Genomic DNA, 23,710 nt, shown 5'->3' on the forward strand with positions numbered 1-23,710 from the left:
GTATTGGAATATCTCTAATGTCTATTTATTTTGTTTAAACTGGGTATTTCAGCACAGTTGCAGATAAAGATCAGGCTACGTTAATATTATTAGTATTGTACGGTTTGTAAAATTAGATTCCATTGGTGGCTGCGTTGGATTGTTTTCAACTCGTGTGATCCAAACATTTGCTGTAAGTGTTTTTAAGTCCAAAAGTCAAAATTAATTGAAAACAGATGTTTTTATCTAACAAAATGTTCTGCTTCAGTCCATATTTGTTAGCGTTTAGCCCTTCAAAACCATTTTCACCGCATTCAGCGAAACTGTTTGCGCTTCCTCTTGCTGCATCCAAAGGGAGGCACACACCTGTAATTAACAGGACAGTCTAGCAGCAATCTAACAGCAACATACATTACATTTATTCATTAAGTAAAAAACGACTTCATTGAATCAAATAATTAATTCAAATAGCAGATTTTTTTTCAAGGATTTTTTGTTTTCTTTATTTTAGGGTGATGATGTCGTAACATATGACAACAGACATTTAAAATGACATTCAAAAACCTCAATATAAGCTTTAAATGTAAAACCATAACATTGGTGCAGCCCCAGAGCAAACATATTTTAACATGCCATGACACCAGTCTCTTTAGGTTAGCTTAGGTTTTATTGTCCCCAAGGGGAAATTCTTTTCCACAAGGAATCTCCTCTAAGTGACCTCTCAATGAAATGAATGAAAAAGGCTATTTTACTTTAAACTGGCATGGCAAACAGCTGTGATCGGATATTGGACCTGAAGCTCGTAATAAGCCTTTTCCATCTGTATACATTTTGTAATTTAATGACAATAGCTGGAAACGACAGCCCTGATTTTATTCACCTCTCCTCTACTTCTCTTTAATATTTCTTCCTCCCCTTTTCTAGGTTAATTCCTGGTTAGAGGTGAGTGGTAGTGAAGGAACAGAGGAAACAAGCTGCAGTGAGGACAAATGGGATACAGCCAAGAAATGACACTTTGCTTTTCTTCATGCTTTGCCTCTGTTCACCTGTGGAGGGCAGTGTTGCTCCAACTATTGACAGCTCACACAAGTCAAATTGCAGAGCTGATTATTTGAAGCACTTGGCTGCGTTACAGCATCGTAATTCCCTGTAAAACAAAATCAAATAGAATTAGTGTTGCTCATTGAAAAAAGGTTTAGGTAATACAGAAGGTTGTAGAGTTTACCTGAAGATGGAACTAAATGGAACTGATTGATTTAGTGGCGCTGCTTTATAATATCTGACTTAAATCTATTACTCTTATGCAGTTTTAATTTCTGGCTTTTAAAGACCTGAATTGAGTTTATAATTGGAACATGTATAATTTATTTCCAGACTAACAAAAAATACAAGGACATTTCTCTACTTTGGAATCTACTACGTAACATCTAAAATTAATTCCTGCCTTTTGCCCATGTTGAGGCTTTCTGTAACAATTAATTGATAAGTCGTCAACTTTAAATTAATAGCCAATTCATTTTAAAATCAGTGAATTGTTTTGAGTAATTTTTCAAAAGAAAAAAAGTAAAAATTCTGAATATTTTCTGGTTTCTTTACTTGTCTATGACAGTAAACTGAATATCTTTGGTTTGTGGATAAAACCACAAATTTTAGAGCATTATTTTGGTCATTTTCTGACATTTTATAGGCCAAACAAATAATTGATAAGAGAGAAAATGACTGACAGATTAAACAACGATGAAAATAATCTTTAGAAGTAGCCCTACTTGTAACAGGTTTGTTCTGAACAAAGACACTCGCAGCTGTGAATTGTCCTGCTATTAAAAGCTGGTGTGTACACGAGAGATTGTGTGCGCAGGGGGTCCCTCCTCATGTTCTATTAGTTTCACAACCGAACAGGTGTGACCTGACCAAAGAGTTGCTCAGGGCTATCAAGCACTACTATGTATCCATCTGGCCTGGCCTGGTTTTATCTGAGCCAAACCATTCGCCTGCAGTCACTTAAAGTCAAGTGCTTTCATCATTTGATCTACATTGGTAGCTGGTAGGGTGTGACAATGGACACTGAGATAAACAGACACTTGCTGGTTTTGTTCCTGTCTGTCCTTGTTGGAACATAACAATGATGTGTTTTTTTCCTTCCCTTTCAGATCAGCTGTTCCATGTGCTGGCCATGCACATGCGTCTGTACAGCATTGATTCAGCCTACAACCCCTGGACTAAGCTGACTCAGATTACACAAAGCCGAGAGGCAGAGTGAGTGACTTTTTCTCTAAAGTACCTCTGCTAACTGTAAATCTATAAATCTGTTCACACATTCGTCATACCCCCCAGTCTTTACTCTCCCCTGCTTTATTTTTTTCTTCACATAAACACGCAATCAAAGGGCCACTTTGTCCTCTCTCTAAACACCCCCATTTCCTCCTGCCCCCAACAGCTCTTCCTCCACACAAAGAGGAGCTAAAAACAGAAAAGGGACCATGCGTGGTTTCCATAGATACCAATAATTGCTGCATCTGGCAAATTACCGGGCACTCTGCAGAGAGCAAAACGGCCCTGTCAAATTCACTGTACTGAGAACAACTGCACCAACACCATAACGGCACGGGAACCCAGCTCCCAGCTGTCCACCTAGCTTCAACAGAAACCCATATTTATCAAAATACAAAGGACATAGTTTCTACCACACACACTTTCCTTTACTGTCTTGCAACACGACTGTACGGCATAACATGTTATTTTATTTACAAATGTGTTTCGTTGTCAGGTTTGATGGAGTGAAAAAAAAAAAAAGTAAAGTTAAAAGAGCCACTGGTAGCACTTAACAATACAAGATGAGCTTGAACAACCTTTCCTCCCTGTTAGTGTTGTCGGACAGCTTCTACACCTGTTACTATTAAAGTGCTCACAGCCATACTGTATTCCCACGGGAGCCATTTGGTGTTTAAAAATACCTTGCTAGGGTTTCGAAGGGAGCACTGTCATTGACACCCTTAGGCAGTCAACCTGATCTAGCCTAGTTAAACAGGACAAAGAGAGATGTGTCTGCAAAGATGCAAAACTTAGCTCTTGCCTCATAAAAAGAGAATGTATGAAGATTTTACAGCGTGCATATGTTGTTCGTCTGCAGTGGTCTTAGCAGGGTTAAAAGCTTCGTCCTCTAAGGACTTCCTCCGATGCACAGTGGAATTAACTGGTGAGTGCTTTGGTAATGGAAGGTATTATTCTTTTAGTGCAGTTCCTCTCATTCAAAACCCCCCGAGGCCTTTCAAGAGTAGAGTGGAGATTGGAACCTCACTGAATTGTCAACAGAATAAGAAGACATTTAAATGGAGATGGCACATAGTGCGAATATGTAACCAGGACTACATTAAGGAAGTTGGTCGGGGAACACAAGGAATAGGCCTTTTCATGCCATATATTTGTTTAAGCAAATTTAAAACAATATACACAGCAAGACCTTTGCTCTCATACCTTTTTTAAAGTCCTTTTTTAGACATGAGGTACGAAACATTGCTTCCCTCATCAAGCTGTTAAAGTGATGCTGTGAAGCTTTTTAGCATTCAGACATAAATGATCCTTAGGGCTTTATTCACACGATAGGACACTGGATGACAGAGACAATCCTCACAGGATATCTGAGAGATAGACAAACAAAGTTGACCTACTTGTAAAATTACCTATCACGTTAAAGTGATGAGGTGCATATCTAAAAGGGGCTTATGTTAAAACAGGGTGTCTGCAGGTCCTTAAACAGTCTTAAAATTTCTTAAATGCAATTTAATAATGCAGGAAAGTCTACATTTCTGATGTTTGAATTATCATTATTGGCCAGATTACCCGTGGTGCTTGAAAAGGAAAATCAGTCCTAAATTTGGTTAAAAAATTATCTTGGACTTAAATTGAATGCTTTGTAAGACCTTTAGGTGTATCATGCCTGTAGACATCCCGTAAAAGTACACAGCCAATATTTACCATGTGCACCGCTAATATCTATTGAAAAGAGTACCTGTATTTCACGGTTTGCATGACCTTATCTGTTTTAGTTGATGAAGTTACTGAAAACTAGTAATTAGTTACAGGTACTAGTTACTTCTATTAAAATTATTGTGTATATATATTATATATGCAATTACTGTATATAAAAGTAATAAGTTACCAAAGAAAGTAGGTTTTGGTTTAAATTTAGGTATCTTCTTCAGTTCTCTTAAACTAAACTCAGATTATTTATGCCTGATTCACACCTCCCAAAAGTCAAAGGAGAAATCTGGACTGGGACCTTTGTCATTACCACCGTTGGGCCCAGATTATCTGGTGATGTGAGAGATGGGTCTTGAACCTTTTGAACCTCCTGAACTGTTCGTAGGCACCCCGATAATTTCAAACACGCTTGATGCAGGATTTAGGATTGAAAATCTAAAAGACTGGGTTGACGCGATGCGGTTATATTTAATCCCTGCTTATTAATTTCAATTTAAGTGACATAATAGAAAAACATCGGCCACTACCATTGGTGAATGTCATTTTATTTGTCAATAGGCTCATGACAGTCAACAAGGCTATGTAGAGTTGATCGTTGCATCCCTACAATCTGCTTCTCCCTAACCATGTTCTGATCCAGTCTCGTTAAGCACCACGTCAGTCTCTGTTTTGGTTACATCTGCTTCCCTGTGACAACACGTAAGGTGGTGCATTCATGCTCCCTCTGGCACCATAATGTTAATAGTACCCTGTAAGGTGTGATGCTCCATTAATTAAAAAATCATGTTGTTTGTACATGTTTGAAATTAGAGAGAAGAATATCTGAACTTTCTCCATATGTGTGTGATGCAATCTGATTTCAAAATCAGTTAAGATCTTAACACTCCTGTAGTCCGAGTTTGGCTTTATTAATCCACACATAGCTATATTATTTTAGTGTTGCTGTGGACAGTGTGCCACAAGACTACTGCCATATTTGATCTACGATTGTACCCATTATTACCATGATAAAAATAAGTAGTGGTACAATAAAGCAGGATAGTCTGGATGTGTTCTGATAGGCCTCTTTATTGTAGCCATGACAGACCTTCAAATCATGCAACGCATGTTAAAAAAATAAGACACAAAATTATTTTACTTGTTATATTTTATTAAATTTTTTTTAAATATTATCATGCATGTTGAGTTATGTTGCCCTGCCATTTCATCTGTTTGTTTTTCCTGTGACATCCAGAAGGTATTGCTTGTCTGCTGATTGCCTGAAACCATGTAAATGCAGCATAACACAGATTGAGTGATTCAACTTATTCATTGCCCCGCAGTAACGGGTGTTAGATCATAACCCGGAAAAAACAGGGCAACAGGCTGCGTTTGTCTGCTGTGATCAAGACAGAAGTAACCAGTAATGAGTTCATGAAAAAGATCATCATCTGCCTGTTTTGCAGTGGCTTTGATGAAGAGAGGCCTGAGGTCCCCATGCTGTTTCGAGATGTCCCATCCCTCCTGATTATCTTTGTGCTAACAATGCCACAGCCTCTGCGAAAAGGTACAGTTCTTCCTTCTGCATCATGACACTACAACAGAGTAGTGAGCATCTCTGTGGCTGCTCCACAAGGACAGCCCCATTATCGGTAGTAATCAGGGCTGAGTGCAGGAAAGAAGCATTTCACATCTCTTATCTATGCTCCTGTTGCCGTTATTTGGCCGAGAGGATCAGAGAGACCCGACCCCGGTGATGGGAGGGCTGCGCCTCCTTCACGTGTCCTTCATCTGTGGCTTGTTGCGGCATCTCCTCCATCTTAGCCCTTCACTAGAGAAGGCGGAGGGCCACCTAAAGACCTGGCCCAACAGACTGCAGTCATGTTTAATAGGAGAAGTGTCGCAGTAGGCAGGTCATTTCATTGATGACTGAATTAGGTTGGCCGCTGACAGGGACAATTAGGACTCTTGGAACCTGGGAAAAGTGGATTCATTGTAAAGTGTAGCTTGTGATTGGAATAGTTAACATCATAGTTAGATATACTATAGTGCTGGAGGTGGGGAGAAAGATCTATTCTTGGATGCATCATGATTCTCTGTTGAAAGGTTATGTGTGGATGCACAAAGATCAATAAGAAATTTAAAACCCGATTCTTGACATTATGATCGCCTGTTACAATTTTATAAGACCGGGCTGTACGTTACAGTTGAATCAGTTAAATATTGAAACGTAACTCCTCTGAATTGTAATCAGATTGAATCGTATGGTGATTCTCAGCGCCACTTATTGCATTCATGGTTTAGAATTTATTAAGGATTGTTTGTTTGTCAGATACTTCTCAAGGTCATGGTGTATCATAGCATTATTGTTAGTCTTTTTTTAAAGAGAAATAGAACAGTTGAGGCATGATCAGTCCCCGAGGAGTACTTTGCATTTGATTGCTATAAAGGGACGGTCTCCTTTTTTAGTTCTCCTTTTTAATTGTGTGTACAGACACTTGTCACAGTGACCAGGACGCTGAGCCGTCAGCAGCCTTTTTGCTGAAAAAGAAAACAAACGGCACTCTTTGTTGTTCTTTTTTAACCAAACTCAAAATATCCTTCAGGCAAGATTTTCCACCTGAATCGCTCTGCTAATTATCCTGCACACTGCTCAGTCAGGCTCTTTATGCAGAACTGCAAAACCAACTACAATGCCCCCATAAATAGCTGCCAGCTCTCTGGAAACTGGCTTTTTATGCTAGAAGATCTTTTTTAATTCACATATTGATCACATTTTGAAGTAATATTATGAGCTCAGTCTTGAATAATTTATCCGTTTAAATTGTGCTTCTACACTTCTGGTTGTGTTGCCAGTTGGCTTGGTTTATGTATAATCAGTGTCACCTTCTCTCCTTTGTGTAGAGCACTTTACCTGTGTGGTGAAGATGCTGTACAACCTGCAGTTCACTCAGGCTCTGGCGGCTCTCTCAACGAAGTTCAGCCCAGAAGAAAGGCAAGCCTGGAGCACATCTGGAGCACTCAAGAAGGTACAAGTGAAATCACTTTAATTAGTCTGATTCATTATGACATGTTGGTGCAAACTTCCCTTATTGTCCAGTGGCATGCATACAGCAGGTTTTTTCCCTATTATTTCTTTCACTGTAGCCCTTTTTACATAGAGATCCCACAATATTGCTGCAAACAAAGACCCTGCATTATGCTGGCTTTGCTTTCTTACATAGAACCAAACAGCACCAGCATAATGCAGCCCAAGTGTGTGATTTTTAGATAGCATGCAGACAAGGAGGCAGGACTTCTAACACAATAGTGGTGGCATCTACTGTGACATACAACATCCAGGTCAGGCACAAGTGGTAACCTCCGAGGCTGACAAATGAAGCCCATGCGGAAGTGCCAAAAACTGCAGTTCCTTGAATAGCCTTCTTGAGGCTGGCTCCTGTAGACGCCTATGTTAAAATGCTCAATTGTACAGGGGGTGCTTTCTTTTTTTTTTAAGTTACGCATATTTAAGGGTGGGGCTGCTTGAGTGACATGTTACCTTGACACGTCGCTCCACCTTCTTGTCCAAATATGGTCACTCCTGGCTTCAAAAAACCAAGATGGCCACTACCGAAATACCAAACTCTGATGTCACGGTGGCTGTGTCCATTATGTTTACAGTCTATGGTCGGGCAGTGCTTCTAAACAATAACAATGGCATAACATGGCAATAACAGGATGATCTCATCCCCTGCTCAGACGGTAAGAAGCTCCCAGACCTCATTGGCTCCCCAATTTGTAGGCATTTTTGGCTGCTGTTCTTTTTCTGTGTGTGTTAGCTGCTAACTGCTGCTAGCTACTTTTTAAATCTTCTGGTGGTGGATCGCACACATAACACATTATGTTACACCCATTCCGTCCTGCTGGCTCACACTTTTTACACCAACGTCAATTTGGCTTTTGTTACTACCTCATCTGCAGGCTTAAAGGCTCTGTGCCCCTTTTCTGTGATTATTCTATATATACAAAATGGCGAGCTGGAATAACAGCACAACACTCCCGTCTTGAACAGGCAAAGGGGCTAGTCTTGCAATACCTTTGGTTAAACTTAATAAAAACATTGGTCTAAAAAGAAGGTCATACTGTAAAGACAATGGCCCAGCATTTACAACCGCATAAAACCTCTAAGTACTGCTGAAGTAGTCGTGTAAGGAGAGCCCTCACTGTATATCTGCTCTCAGTGCAGTTTAACCCAGCTGGGGAACATTTTCAAAGGGTGTTAAGAGTCTACTTGTATCCTCTGCTTGTTGAACCAGTTGTATCCTCTCATTGTTCCCTAGAATCAGGCTGCAACAACAGTAAATCATTGTGTATGAGTGAGTATTGAGATGAATTGAGCACCTTTCAGTTTAATTTACGTGATTTCCACAGTCGATCTTCATTATCTGGAAAAGTGTGTTGCATTAATTGGCTATCTGTCTTCAGTCTATTAAATCTGTATTAGTGAGTAGCTGGCTTGAATGTCAAAAGACAAATAGCTGAAACCCTCCCCTTTAGGGTGTTTCCATCCATAATGGAGGTCTGGATTAGTATCTTCCTCCTACACTGTCATGAACAGTAGTGCAGGCATTTCACAAGCTGCCATTAAGATGGATTTCAAATCCACAATGAGGACGGCATCCATATTTGGTCGAACGCCATCGTAATTAAATTGAAGTTGTTAAAAAAGATGCAGCCGGAACAAAGATCAGAGCCTAGAGGAAGGAAATCCATAGACTTGAAATTCCTCCCCTATAAATCTATGACAAAGGACGGCAGACGAGATAAGAGTGCTGTTTTATATTCTACCACCTTCAGCTTGATAAATGCATGCAGCCTTTCCTCAATATAAAATACTAGCCAGACCAGTTGAATTTTTATCAGAACACACATTCAGTAATGTCTCCACCACTTATCAGATGTTATATTGTAAGGAAAGAATTATTGTCCTCTGCTTATTCTGCATAAGTCATTATATTTTACAGTGCAGCACATTTTATACCCAGGAGGAGGAGGAGGAGGACGAGGAAGATGCACAAGTGAAGCAGTCTGATCTGCATCATATATTCTGATTGTGACATTCATATACTTGATACATGACAATACATTGATGATGCTGCAGTCATTTTGTTCTGTTTTATGTGTTTTTGTCCTTGGTTAAGGATCATTTCATTGTCTTATCAATTTCTGAATCCCTGCATGTTCTCATACATGTTCTCTACAAGAAATGGCAGGTTTCCATCTGTGGAACCAGTCAAAAGGGTGACTAATTAAAGAGTAACTGAATAGATGAGTGACACATGCCTTCCAGGATGAGGAGCCAATTTTAACTGCTGAAGACCCATATTTGTCATAGCTTTATCAGTTGGAGTTCATCTTAATACCTAATTTTCCTTCCTCCTCCTCCTCCTGTCAATACACAAATAGAGCCGCGTGTCTGCTGCAAAAAAGAAATGCAATTTAGATGGTTTCCATCAACTGGTTTGTTGCAAATAAATTAGGCTTTGTTGTTTGGCCAGAAGTTGCCATTAAGATGGATTTCAAATCTACAATGAGGACAAACAAATGGTAATAAACAGAGTAGAAGAAGTAGAGGCTGCAACTAGGGATGGGCATGTCAGTATTTGTTCATCGTATAGAGTATAGATAATATAGACCGATAAAATATTATTTCATTGCAGAGCTGTGTGCCTGCTTTAAATGTTATTGCTTTGCTCAGTGCCTTCTTGCCCCGCTGTCACTCTCTCTGTTTATCATGAGATTATTGCTGCGGGAGTGTGAGCTCTGCACTGGGGAACAGTCACTGCGAGTTCACCTGCACACACGCAGTGACAGGGCTAACTGTTAACATCACACGGCTAACATTACTAAATGATTATTAATGGGACATAGTAGAGCCGTTTTGGTGATGACTGTGAGTTTGTTGGGGCCGCTTAACGGCTCGGTGTTGGATGTTAGCCGCTGCTGCTGTTAGCTCACGCTAACCTGGCAGATGTTTGACTGACCAAAAGGGGAGCAGCTTGGAGACTGTCCGTCAGCACTGCGTCTAATCTGTGTAATGGTAACAGTAGCAAACGAAAGTTTTCTTATGTTAACTTTGATCCAGTTTACATTCATATTCTTATGTTAGATTTATTATTAATTTTTTGTATGCAAGTATTCAATTACTCTATAATGCTTTAATTCAAGTACTCAAATATGGAAGTTACCTAAAATGGCCACTCCTAGTTGCGACCCAGAAACAAAACAAGTTGATTTGGCCATCTTACTCATCTGTGATGACAGAGAGGTCTCCAGGAATTAATTTCAATTGGGTTTTAAGTTTTAAGTGTTTGTTCATGTCAGCTAGTATTGTCCATGCTTCATGCTGTCCGGAAGCAAATTGATACAATGATTCTGGACGCCATATTGATGAGCTGCCTCTTAGCAAGGTGTTTTGAGTAACTTTAAGGTTGGGCTTTTGTTGTGAAAGATGAAAGCAGAAGGGATTAGGCTGTGATGTGCTAATGTGGAAAATACTGAAGTGTTTTGCCACCATAGTTCATACTGTTCAGACTATGGAGTCCCTGTGTTTTTATAAATAATCTGGAAAAGTATGGGCAAAATTTATAAACCTCGGCTACAGTTCCAGTGCACAGGAGGATCTGATCTGTCATGTGAGGTAAATGTTCGCTACGTCAGAAGCAAAGGCGTTTCCATATCCCTTTTATCGCATCAACTCTTTCTTCAAAAAGCAAAACCCCCCTCAAGCAAATGTAAAAACTTTTTGTGACATTGAGGAACTTCTTCTGAATTTTGCCGTCTCCATACAGCTTTACTAATGCTATATTTCAAAATGCGCATAAAAATAAGTTTATGGAAACACAGCTGAAGATAAGCTTTGGGGGGGGGACTTTATCAATATGGAAAGACTTTTTCACAGCCAGCTAAAAAGTACTTGGGTTTAAAGTTCTCCCCTCCATTCAGCTCATACAGGGAATAAATAGATTGCAGCAAATATCTGTCTGAGACTGTCAGAGGAGATTATAGGTTAGATCAAAGTAAAAATCTGTTTTTTTTTTAATGTTTGATTACACATTGTCAACATTTTGATTTTCTGCCACAGAATGCTCCAAATGCTGAGATGTCTTTTGAAGCGCTGCTCAGTCACGTTATCAGCGAGCTCTCGAAGGATAAGAGTGTCTACAAGGTGAACGCTGAAGAAACATCAATGGTGAGGCACTAAAATGACTGTTTAGCACTTCACAACATAACTGCCTTCAGGATGGCGCTCTCTCTCCCCTCACTCTTGTCTTTGCTTTGCTCTTTTTCATCTTCTTTTAAACAATGAATTGGCCATTACCATGAGAGACCGTGCTCTAATATCTCCACTAATCTCCAGGGGAGATATACATCACGGTGTTATCAGCAAGCTGTTGGCTGGTTATTGATCAAGTGTTACTGTTGTTTCCCTCCCCAGCTGATCTCCGGTGTGTGGTCCCCACAGTCTATCGAGTACAGCCTTCAGCAGTTCTGCCTGCCCTTCCTGCGTCTCTCCTGCCTTCTGCAGCATCACCTCTACGGAGACAACCTAACTGGCTGCCTGGTATGTTTTATCATAAATGTCATTCTACCTGCTGAAGCTACTTGACCTTTGTATCCTCGCAGCAAGAATGGTCGATCTTTCTGCTCATCATGCCTGCGTTGCCATTGAAGTTCTTATGATGATGACATGAAACCAGCATGACTGATGTCTCAATACAGGAACCATAAGGTGTTTCAGCACATTTGTAGACTCTTTGTGTTCCCAAGAGTCATAGACTATGTTCACATTACAAGCAGATGTGGTCCAGATCCAATGGTTTTCTGTCATGACACAGATCCAGTGTTTTCTGAGTAGTCTAGACACAGAAATCTGCATGCATTCATTTTCCATAACCACTTATCCTGTTAGAGGTCATGGAGGAGTTGCGTTCATTCAATCATTCGTTACATGAGCACTTGCACTGCTATGGCATTTTTTTTTATTCCTCACAAGTGTGGCTTTATTTGCTGTTGTTCCTACATACATGTCTGTTATGTTATTGGCTGCATGTGAGGCATTTCAGGCCAGAGACCCGTTCACTCTGATGTCAGATATGGGTCACTTCACACATGAATATGAGCCGTCTAGATAGTAAAATGCAAAGTAAGGTGAACATAGCGTTCGTGAAAGCAATGAGAGTGACCTCATCAGCTGTTTCCCTTTGTTTGTGTGTTCTCAGGAGGAGGAGGAGTTCCCGTCCTTGGCTGTGTGTTTGGGGCTCTTACCCTCGGCCCCTCAGCCTTCCAACATCGTGCACAGTGCCTCATGTCTGACGTGGGCAGCCAGCGCCTTTGACTTGGTGACACAGTGGTGTGCTGAGGTCACAGGGCTCTCTCAGATGCAGGCTGAGCAATCATTGGTATGTCTGTGTCAATATCAGACCAGAGGATATACGTAGATCTATATTGTGACAGTGCTCCATATCCAGAATCTTCTCTTCAAGCTCATACAGAAAACTCACTGGATTTTATTCATCATTACCAGTTCTTTTGCTGCAATGAAATATTCAGCTCACATATTTTTACTTGTGTTTTGTTGTTCTTGAAAAGGGTCATTATGTTACCCTATTGAAATTTAAAACCAATGGCAGCAAGTATATACTAAAATCACAGGTAGATAAGACGATCAAATACGTTTAAAGATATAAAGATATTGCAGTAACTCTTATTAAGCAATTAGTCTGCCCATCTGTTTTTTATTTTTATAAAGCTGAAAATGAACATGAATCCAGTGTGAGTAGCTCTGCCTCTTTAACAAACTGAAGCCACTTCCCCGTGGGTTTACATTCAGAAAAAAACAGCATATTTTGAATTTAAAAGTTGAGCTTTAATTAGCTTTGGGGTTTCAAAGAAATAGTTTGAATGCAGTCTGTTCAATTAAATATTCAAACCATGCATTCTGAACTTGATGTCCTGTAAATGATTCATGTAACTCAAGTGCTATTGACACTTTGAAATTAGTTTCAACCTTGGTTGACAAGGCTCATAGCTGTTATGGTCTCTGAGGAGAGTGACTGCATAACTAGCCATGTGTCTTATGCCCTCGTCAGTCAGTATCACAGTAACCTTGGATGTTGTACATCATTTGGTAAAAACATGGAGTGTCTTGCATGTCAATTTAGGTTGCTAATACTATTGCTTAACATAGAAGGGTATTTATTAATATATCTTGGAGCTGAAGGACGTCATAAAAACTAGGAAACGTGAGACCTGGTGAATTAATTTTATTCATTGCAGTCTGATTTTTCTGCGTTAGAAATTTTATCTTTGTCACAGTCACAGTCTCTTTACTGAGAGTTTGAGGACAAAGTGTGTTAATGACACTTACGCACAGTAAATTTATGGCCTGATTTCAGTACATTTAACGTATTTCTGTCTTCCTCTGAAGACCTTGCTTGTCCAGGAGCCTCAGTGGGCAGCCCCCCGCCTTCTCCAGCTACCCGACAACTACAATATCATCTTCCAGTACTATCACAGGAAGGCCTGCACTGCCTGCAAAAAGGTGCCAAAAGACCCCGCACTCTGCCTTGTTTGTGGCGCCTTCGTCTGTCTCAAAGGCGTGTGCTGCAAACAGCAGGGTATCTGTGAATGTGTTTTGGTAAGTTTCTCAGTGCTTCAACAGCATTGCCATATTATTGTCTTCTTTTTTTATTTGCAGCAAAATTACCCGTTTTATACCAAACTGCAGTCTGAACTTACATAGCAGTTTGACAGTGTCAGAATATTATTTTCATCGTAATTTCTTTTTTTATTTGTTTGTTTGCAGCACTCTCAACATTGTGGCGCAGCTACAGGCATCTTTCTACTGATAAATGCCTCAGTCATCATCATCATCCGTGGACATCGTTTCTGCCTCTGGGGTTCTGTTTACCTTGATGCTCACGGAGAGGAGGACCGCGATTTACGGTACAACATGTAACACACACACACACACACACACACACACACAAGTCATAAAGGCCTATTTCTATTATACATACTTACTGTATACAGTATGTACTGATTGTCATAGTACACTATTTTGTAGGTTGTGTAGAAGAAATCAGTTTACTTAAACCATTTGAACCAATGCAGAATGATGCAGTGTATGCCAGAGTCCTGCTTTGGGTTGGTTACTTGCTAGTGCCCGATGGGTGACCAGCAAAATAGGTGATTTGCAAGTGGTATTTTGTCTCAATTTTATTTCCAGGTCTGTTACTGGGCAAAAAAACATGCAGGTTGGATGTATTTTATTGCGCCTGCACCCCCCTTGCTGCATGTCATCCCCCCACTCTCCCTCTCCCCATTTCGCCCTGTCCTGTCCATTAAGGGCAAAAAGCCAAAAAAAATAACCTTAAAAAAAAAAAATACACTGAATTGAATTGAGAGACATTGATCGCAGGTGTTGGATGATTTTTAAAAAAGAGAATAATAATAATAACCTAATTTGATGCTTTAACATTTTAATCCTCTGACTGCTAACCTTGTGTGTTGGCTCTGTCTTTTACACCAGCTTTAATGTAAGAACACGCCAATCAAGTGCGTCACTAACACGCACGTTAACTGTTGAGATGTGCTGCCCAATATGATAAGAATAAGCAAAAAATATTAATTTAAACTGTATTTCTGGAATAATCCTAGCTTCACATGTATGAACTGACTTGTTGACTTTAAATGTGCTGCTTAGCCAAATTATTTGAACGGCGCATGGTTATTATATGATTTGCAGTTTGGGTTCAGGTCGCAGATCTTGTGTCGACAAGTTAGGTCAGGTTACGGAAATAATTGGTCATATGTGCAGGTGGTGGAAACGTGCAGTGTTGCACATGGTGAGGTTTGGGGGCAGGTCTTGAAAGTCAGACCCATGCAGGACTCTGGTATATGTGCTGACAGACTTCAGAAAGGAAGCTTTGGAACGTCACTGTTGTTTAAACTTCACAGAGACAAAATTACAAAATCTGCTGAACAGCTCGTCGAGTTTTTGTGTAATGCATATTAGGACAATAGTGTAAATCAACAGCACAAACAAAAAATACTATGAAAGATGTTCCACTGATATTATGATAACTCAATCTATGTTCTGAGTGTATTTAAGCTTCACAAGACACAACATACTCAAACCCTTCTAAGAACTAGGATCTATGAAATTGGGACAGGGTTTTTTTTAAAAAATATGTTGTTGCTGCAGAGAAAACAAACACAGCTCTCACTCTTGTTTTCCCCTCTGGCCTTTCTCCAGCCGTGGCAAACCTCTCTTCTTATGTGAGGAGAGGTATCGAGTGTTGGAGCAACAGTGGGTTTCACACACCTTTGATCACATCAATAAGCGTTGGGGGCCTCACTATAATGGACTCTAAGATCTTCCAAAGTCCACTGAAAACAGCAACCCGTGACGGAGAAGATGTTTTTTTTTTCTTCTGGCTTATGTGTCTGCCTCGATCAAAATATTTGGGAACTCTTAACGTGATAAACACAAACATCCCGGTGAGGGTATTGCTGCCACAGCCTTGGTTTATGTGAAGTTTGGTGTACAATCATGCCTAAAGATTAACACGTGTGTGTGTTTAAGTGATTTATTGTGTGGTTTTCAACAGGGAAAAACAGAATTTGGTCAGATCAAAGTCAAAAGCACAACTTTGCCCAGAAATTCAATCGGTGTGGGACGGGCTTCTGAAGCCTGTCATAATTATTTGGGTTTTAAAAAAAAACATATATATCAAGTGCTGAATGTCCCTGCAAGGTTTGATTACTTTTTGCACCATTTATGATGTTAATTCATATCCCTTTTATTTATCAAAATGTGCTCTGCTGTGCTGGCATGAGTTTCAAGCTCCTGATGAGTGTAGCGATGTTATTGCAATGTGCACTCATTCTCTGCTGACATGTGAGGGTAGGCAGGACAAGTCCACCCATCAACACACTAGAGTTTTTTTGCAAACAAAAGCAAAGGCTCTCTTTATGGGTCTAGTTGCAATCCATCCTCAGGAATTTCTTTTTGTTTTTTTTTTTGCTGTTTAAAATACGTTTTAGATATTTAAATAAATGCTGCTGCTCATTGTTCAAGTAATTTTAACTTTTGTGAAGATTTTTTTTTTCTAAGGTTGTGCTTCGAGTTTATGCTAGATTGCTGGGAATGTCGACTCAAAACTCAATTTAATGTTTAAGGAGGTATGCGGTCATCTCATTATGCTCACTACAGATCTTGTAGTCCAGCCCCATTGCATAGCGCTTATTGTTTCTGGTTGGTTCTGAAGAAGAAACTCTAATGCCGACTCTTGACACCACTAAAGCTACAAGATTCATCGTCATCGTTCCACAAAAAACTAAAGTCACACATTCAGAATCTTAAGTACCATACATTTTTAAGGAAATGCAGGGTTCCCACAGTCATGAACTTCCTGGAAAGGTTATGAATATGCAAAAACTGTTTTCCAGGCCTGGTTAACAGAATGTTTTTGAGAAGTTTTGACTGTATGTTGTTTAAAATATGTTGTTAAATATCCTAAAACAAGAACTCAAAATATGCACCTTGTGTTACTAATGTAAAATCTAGTGTGACCATTAAAAGGTCAGTAGCATCACGTGATACACATAGACCGGAAAGGCAAAGCATCATCGCTAAGGCCACGCCCCTTTTTGGACAATAGGAGAGAAACAGCAGGTTGCCGAAAAGCTGTTGTGTAGCCGGTTAAGGCTTTCTCACTGAGATTTGAGGCTCATAACATAAATGAAATTCACTGTCAGTGTGGTAAACGGCTAAATGATGCTATTGAAAGTTACTACTGATTGATAGCTAACGTCGGCTTGAGTGGGAACATCAGACCGTCGCCTCAAGCTACATCTCTGCTTGTATGAAAATGTTGGCTCCTAACAGGCAACACTAAGCGATTTAACCAAATATATGTACATTTGATTGAATCACCAGGTATCATGATGCGTACCTTTATTCATGTAAAGAGGTCCAGATAAGCAATATCCTGACCTGCTGTGTTGGATCACTGACCCAGCTGGACAGGGAAGGACTGAAGGGACATTACAATGATCAACTGTCATTTATTAAGGTACCACAACACACAGGTTTAGGCCACATGTCCATATACATTTTTAAACCAGAAAATAAAGAGTGCAAACTTGAAAAACATATGCATTGACATCTAGCGGAATTTTGGTTTTCTATCCCTTTATAAAGGGGCGTGCCCTTGACATTTGCAGCACTTATATGTGCTGATCTGGTCTATCTGCATATGGAGCTGGTTGGCAGTGGGAATATCTAATGAGTGAGTAAAAATGCTCATGCAGTTTTGGTCATCTGCACATCCCTGGCAAGTGCATACCAACACATTTTAAACTACAAAAGTAAAGTCAAGGAAATGGGTTAAAATATCACAGAAATGTTTTTAGAAATGTGTGGGAACCCTGGAAGTGTCGTTGCACAGATATGGTGTCCTGCTGCACTCTGAAACCTGAACACCATGTGAGAGCAGAAAGATTATATTGGTTCTGTCAAAGTTTTCCCAAGATATGAAACTCAATGAAATGTAAGTTGCTTTTGAGAAGAAATGTCAATACTCCACATTTGTCTGTGCTGTCAAAAAAGTTTTTCCCTTTATGCTTTTGATTGTCGAGTCCTAACTGCAGTACAGAGCATTTATTGTGATGACTATCCCTTACTCATGCATCATCTAGTCGTGATTTATAGTTGCATTCCAACATTAACAAGATTATCAGACTTGAGTATCCGTTATACACTGTGCATGACATCCTTTAAGCCACCATTATTTAAGTGTCTTAGCTACTTCATTTTCTGATTAACATTTTTTTTTTTTTTTTTTCCTGGAAGAGAGGAAATTTATCCAGTCGTGCCTGCGAGATACTTTTTTTTTCTGAGCGATAAACAGCACATTATCCCTGACATCTGGATTTGAAATGCTGGGCCACGTCGTGCTGCATCGAGGAATCTTTAAAGGAACAAGTTAACACTTGAAAAACCTTCCTCTTGAATTCATGCATGCTGCTTTTTCTGTTTACTGAGTTTCTCCTCTCTTCTTTATTTTGCAGTACCCACTTTGTAAATGACCGCAACCAAATAGCCAACGAGTAATGGGTGTAAATTGTAACTGAAAGCTCTTGTGTGTTCTCCTGTATGAATGAAGAGAGAATACAGTACATTACTGTAGGTGCTGACTCAAACTTTCTGAGTTTGACCAGAAAGTATGACTTGGACATTTAATGCAAAATGTAACATATGTGAATAAAATATAAACACACTGATTTGTGTCTTGTTTTGTTTTCTTGTGCCTCTGAGCACTTCATTTTCACTACACCTTGTGTACACTGTATGAAAGCACTGTATCTGTTCTGTCACAGTTTCCTCTCAGTGTTGTAGTTGCGTTCATCAATAGGGTGTCTGCAGGTCTTTAAAAAGTCTTGAATTAAGTTTTCTTAAATGTAAGGCCTTCAAAAATATTAAATTGTCTTAAATTCAGATTCGATGGGTCTTAAATTTTTTCAGTCACATTACCATGAAAATTTCTCCAGCTGACAGACCCAACAATCATTGGACAGACCGAAGACAGAGATGAGATTTTAACGTGATATTTAAAAGGCCTTAAAAAGTCTTAAATTTAACTTGGTTGTATCTGTAGACACCCTGATCAAATATCAAAACTTTAGTGATGTAGTGAAGACCAACTAAACTGAGACCAAGTCAAAACCAAGACCAGAGTGTATCAAGACAGAGACAAGACCAAGACTTTGAGGGATCAAGATCAAGTCAAGACCAAGACCATACCAGTAGGTCCCACACTACATGACAATATGTGAAACAAGCAAACCTTAGAGTTGCATGCAAATTGTTACCTTTAATTTCTAAGTTAAACCAGTGAATTCTGTTTTAGCGTGTGCCACCAGAAAGGCCCAATTACAAACCAATCCCACACTCAAACCAGTTCAACACACATAGACACTGCTGAACAACAGCAGGAGTCACAACACAGTGTGGTTTAACATGTAGAGTCCTGAATCTTAAAGTTTCCATACCTATGCTATGCCCCACAACTACTTTTAAATAGTACTGTGTTTGAGTCGGACCACTGCTCGTTTTGTGAATGGTCATGGAAATTTTATTATGGGTCCTTGAAATGCCATGGAAAAGTTTGTTTTGTGTTTTTCAACCCAAAAATTGTGCTTAACACCACTGTTTGGCTGAGAATGTGAATAGAACTTTTGCTCTGATATACTCAAAAAAGAGGTGACAGAGGAACAGCCTATTTAGTACTATTCTGGCATCTTAGCATGATGAGCAACTTTACTATTTCCTCATCTTCCTGAGCTGTCAGAAAAATCAGATGTTACTGTCATTTTGTATCCACACATGACCATTAAGAATTGTTTCCAACTGGTGTAGTTGAGGTAATTTCCAAGAAACCTGACTGACATGAGTGCAAAAGGCACAACAGGAAAACGAGGACTTCATGCCTCCGCTATCATCTCAGCTCCATAAAGCTCACATATTACTTCTTGTAATGACCTTTCTCCAGTCTCAGTCCACTGATGTGAGCTGCACTGAGGAAATGTGGCTGGGAGGATACAGACATTCACCTCCAGACTGTGTCCACCAGGGGTCTCAGTTCACTGGAGCTCATCAGATCATCACCTCCACAGACAAATCCTGTGACCTTTTCTGAATGTGGCTATATTCTAGACTATAGCTTGTGTGAAAAGCTGCTAAATAATTTCAAAGTGCAGCTGATCAGTGACCACTAAGATCACTGAAATATCAGTGTACACTAGTTTTAAGTGGGTTAGTTTCCAGTTTTATTTAGAGTTATAACAGGGTGTCTGCAGGTCTGTAAAAAGTCTTAAAATATTATAAATATCGGACCCTAAAAGTCATTTAATAGTCTTGAATTTGTGAGAAATTTCTAATTGCCACAAACATTTATCTAATTTAATGTATCCATATTTTAATTTTTTTTTTGTCAAAGCATTTTACTTGGCAGCACATTTTGTCTGTAGAAATATAGCAGATATAACTATTTCTAAAAGTAACACCTATGGTAGTCTTCAGAAGTTTAGGTGTTTTTTCTCTTTTTTGGTAAAAAATTACCTGGCTTGACCCAACTTGCACCTACCAGTTGGTAAAATGTAGATTAACCTACCTCACTCTAATAACCATATTCCTACATAACACCTACCCCTGCACAGGACCAAATACTATACTGTACGACTTACTTTTATACTTACCTGCTATGTTTGAATAAAAAAACAATGATGTCCAAAAATCAGTCTTAAATTTGGTTGAAAGGTTAAAAATGATCTTGAAAAGTTCTGAAAGGGATAGTTTGAACTTTTTGATGTGAGGTTGTATGGGGTATGAAGTGGGGTATGGGATCCATAGTCAGTGTATTACCTACAGTAAATGTCAGTCTGCATGCTCCCCAGTTTGGAGAAGCAGGCCAGAGTACTGACACTGAAGTGAAGTAATGTCCTGTTGTGGATGGTGGGCCAGCAGCAAAATGTATTTTAGCCACCTAAAAAAAGTCCCACCTCAATGAAATCAATATTAGTTTAAGTGTACTCTAGACTGATAGTATTTTCACTGCTTTACCTTTCTATCAGACAGCCAGTATCAGTGATGAAGCTGTTAATAACCTCAGTCTCCCATCTTTGCTCTCGTCAAAGCCACCAGACTCAATTTAAAAAACAAAACAAAACAGTAATTTAAGCTTGTTAAACACAGGAGCGGCTGATCTACCACCGCTGCATTGATCAGTAAGTTATTTTGTGTTACTGTGTGACCTTGGTGAATCCGAACTCACCCTTTTAAAGGCCGAAATCACACAATAACAAACAAAATAATCAGTTTGAGGCAGTGGTAGACCAGCAGCTCCTGTGTTCAGAGGTGTTAATTCACTGCTTTTCTCAGTGGAGTCTGGCTTTGATGAAAGCAATATAACAACTTCATTCTCCCATTGGAATTTAATCCAACATTAAGGTAAAGCAATGAAAATAGCAAACATTTAAACTGATAATTTTTTTAGGTTGCTAAAATATGCTTTCACACTGACCCCTCCACAGCAGTAGATCGCTTAGCTTACATGACTCCAGGCTGCTTCTTAAAACTGCGGGCCTGCAGACTGACATCTACTGTAGGTGATATGCTTCCTATGGATAAGGGATTGTTCTTTACTTATCAGAGTAGGGGGTAGCTGGGTGTGACTTCTTTTATGTTTATGTATTTGTTTATTTATTTTTATATTTTTCCTTGAGCTTCAGTGAGTGACTGGCAAAAAATTGAACCATGAATTATTTATTAGATTTTTAAAACGTGCCCTTTGATGTTCTAAACTTAAAAGACAAAATCCTGGGGTTGAAAAAAAGCTTTGGTTTTTCACTCTTCCCTCTGCCCTCCAAACCCACCTGCATGTTTTCTCTAAAAATCTGTAGTAAAATAAATACAAAATACAACCACTTAAATTTGTATGCCCTTCCCTTAAGCCAAAATAAAAAAAAAAACACAAGTCCCTCCCCAGTGCTTTAAAATTTATCTGACATGCCTCCCCCTTTTAGCATCACCACCTCCCCTCTCATAAGAAACCAACAGTCCCAACAGTCCCTAAGTACCCCACACAACCTCACTTATGTTATGAATTATCCCTTTAAGCATGCAGTTGATGGATTAACGTGAGTTTGCAGAGCTAAACTTTTCCCATGTGCCAAGCTTGTAGGAAAAGTATGGTGGCTGACAAGAACGCAGATGGCTTTAGAATGTTTGGTTTGTCCATTCTGGGCTTCTGTAGAAACAGCATGGCGACCTCCTGGGGACAGGTCCTGCTCCTCATGTAGATACAAAAGGCTCATTCTAAGGTTACAAAAACACAGCAATATTTAAACCTACCATTCAACCTTATGCTGTATTTTTACTTTATAGTTTAGCATATCTGTTGGCAAAATGTAGATTAACTAAACTCACTCTTATGACCATGTTCCTACATAAAACCTACATGTGCACAGGACCACACACACCCTACCTTTTCACTAACACTAACCTCAAATGCTTGAGTAAGAAAATGATGACTTATCCAAAGATTTGTCTTAAATTTGGTCAGAAAATTACCTTGAAAGTGTCTTTAATGCATTCAATTCAAGTGTCTGATACTTGCAAACACCCTGCAGAAAACAAAGCTTTATTAGTAAAACTACACACAGGAATGCTGTGAGGTTATTTCTTGTTTATCCAACTTGTCCACCGCCCCTTTCAGAGTATGAGAGAGAAATGTCATTGCCATGTGACTGAGCACTTTGAGGATAATTGGGTCGAAGTTTGACAAACAAGGGAGGCCCTCTGGGTAATGACCAATGGCCGCACAAAGCCGCCTCTTTCTGCCAATTAGGCAAAGAGAACACAAATGCAGCATGGACCAGCAGAGGAATTTTTTCTGGGGTAAACCACCGGGAATGTGCAACAGGTTTCGTATGAGAAGATGCTGGTGTTAGAGGCGGTGCCACAGAGAGCATCTCTGGACATTTCCTCATTTGCACCCTGTCCAGGTAGGTATACTGCCTCCTCACACAGCATGAATAGACCATTGAAGGTGATATTGGTCAGCTTAGAGCTTCCGGTCTGCAGGACAACATGCTCAGATGTCTGCACTGTTAATAATTAAAAGCCTGCACTGAGTAAACAGGGAAATCAGTTCGGATATGTTGCTATGGACGGTAAGCTACACCTAAAGAGTTGTTAGTTATAAGTAATAACAGTGAGGTTTGTGTGAAACTTTCTACAGAGTTGACTGTGTTGACCCAGATACACAGAGATGGATGCAAGACTGAGCAGTGATCAGCTGATGTCTGAAACACTTTCCCCTGTTTTGCAGATTTTAGAGATGGAAATACAGAGGCTGCAAACTCAAGGTAGGACTCATGTTTCCTCATCAGTTGCCCTGTAGAAAATGCACGCAGGACTTACACTGTCAGCTTGTCTGGATTATTGTAAAGCTAGTGCTACTTTACTTAAAGGCTTTATTGTGAAACACTGTGCATACAGTGGTGCTCATTGATAGTATAGAGTGAACTGCTTTGTTAAGAAGATCCAACTTTAAAAAAAAAAAACAAAACATTGCCAAACAGTGAAGTCAAAGGAGGAATAATGTGAGAAAATATACAAATGTGCTCAAAAGTACAGTTGACCTAGAGCGTCACACACTTATACCTATATTTTACAATTGCTTTGGCTCAGTTTTCACCACAGATTTTTGTTTCATCTGCAAAACTCTGAAGACAAAATATGATACTCTAATGATACAGTATTGTCAAACTCTCAGGTAGCACATAAAATGAAAACATCTGTTTCTTAGAGCTGCACGATGTGAGGAAGATATGCTTAATGTCAGGGGTGTCAAACATACGGCCTGGGGGCCAGAATCGGCCCGCCAGAGGGTCCAATCCGGCCCACATGATGACTTTGCACACCTAATATTGATGCACTTGTGAAGGCAAAGAGGTGCCAGGTTTCATGAGCAATTGAAACAGTATACTTATATATGCAGAATACTTTCTGTGGTCATATTTAAAGATTCTGAACATTGTGAGAAATATTGTCAACCAGCAGCTTCAGTACAAAAGAATCTGTATTATCCAAAAGCCAGTATCAGTGTCTTAACTTCTTCTGTTTTTACCTGATGAGTATTGAGTTTTGGTGTAAATG

General features: G+C 39.5%; 1 protein-coding gene across 2 annotated transcripts in view; it reads left to right on the forward strand.

The window, feature by feature from the left end:
* ubr3 (ubiquitin protein ligase E3 component n-recognin 3) overlaps window positions 1-18,273 on the forward strand; it is a 57,939-nt gene extending 39,666 nt beyond the window's left edge. For both annotated transcript variants that reach the window (XM_033617261.2, XM_033617260.2), the window contains 9 exons: window positions 2,130-2,235; window positions 5,406-5,506; window positions 6,844-6,968; window positions 11,066-11,173; window positions 11,420-11,545; window positions 12,204-12,383; window positions 13,412-13,621; window positions 13,790-13,929; window positions 15,242-18,273. In XM_033617261.2, coding sequence (XP_033473152.1) covers window positions 2,130-2,235; window positions 5,406-5,506; window positions 6,844-6,968; window positions 11,066-11,173; window positions 11,420-11,545; window positions 12,204-12,383; window positions 13,412-13,621; window positions 13,790-13,929; window positions 15,242-15,359 — 1,214 coding nt within the window. In that variant the 3' untranslated portion in view covers window positions 15,360-18,273. The remainder of the gene's footprint in view (window positions 1-2,129; window positions 2,236-5,405; window positions 5,507-6,843; window positions 6,969-11,065; window positions 11,174-11,419; window positions 11,546-12,203; window positions 12,384-13,411; window positions 13,622-13,789; window positions 13,930-15,241) is intronic.
* The last annotated feature ends 5,437 nt before the right edge of the window (window positions 18,274-23,710 follow it).

The sequence above is a fragment of the Epinephelus lanceolatus genome, chromosome 14, assembly GCF_041903045.1.
Source record: "Epinephelus lanceolatus isolate andai-2023 chromosome 14, ASM4190304v1, whole genome shotgun sequence".
Taxonomy (NCBI): Eukaryota; Metazoa; Chordata; class Actinopteri; order Perciformes; family Serranidae; genus Epinephelus; species Epinephelus lanceolatus.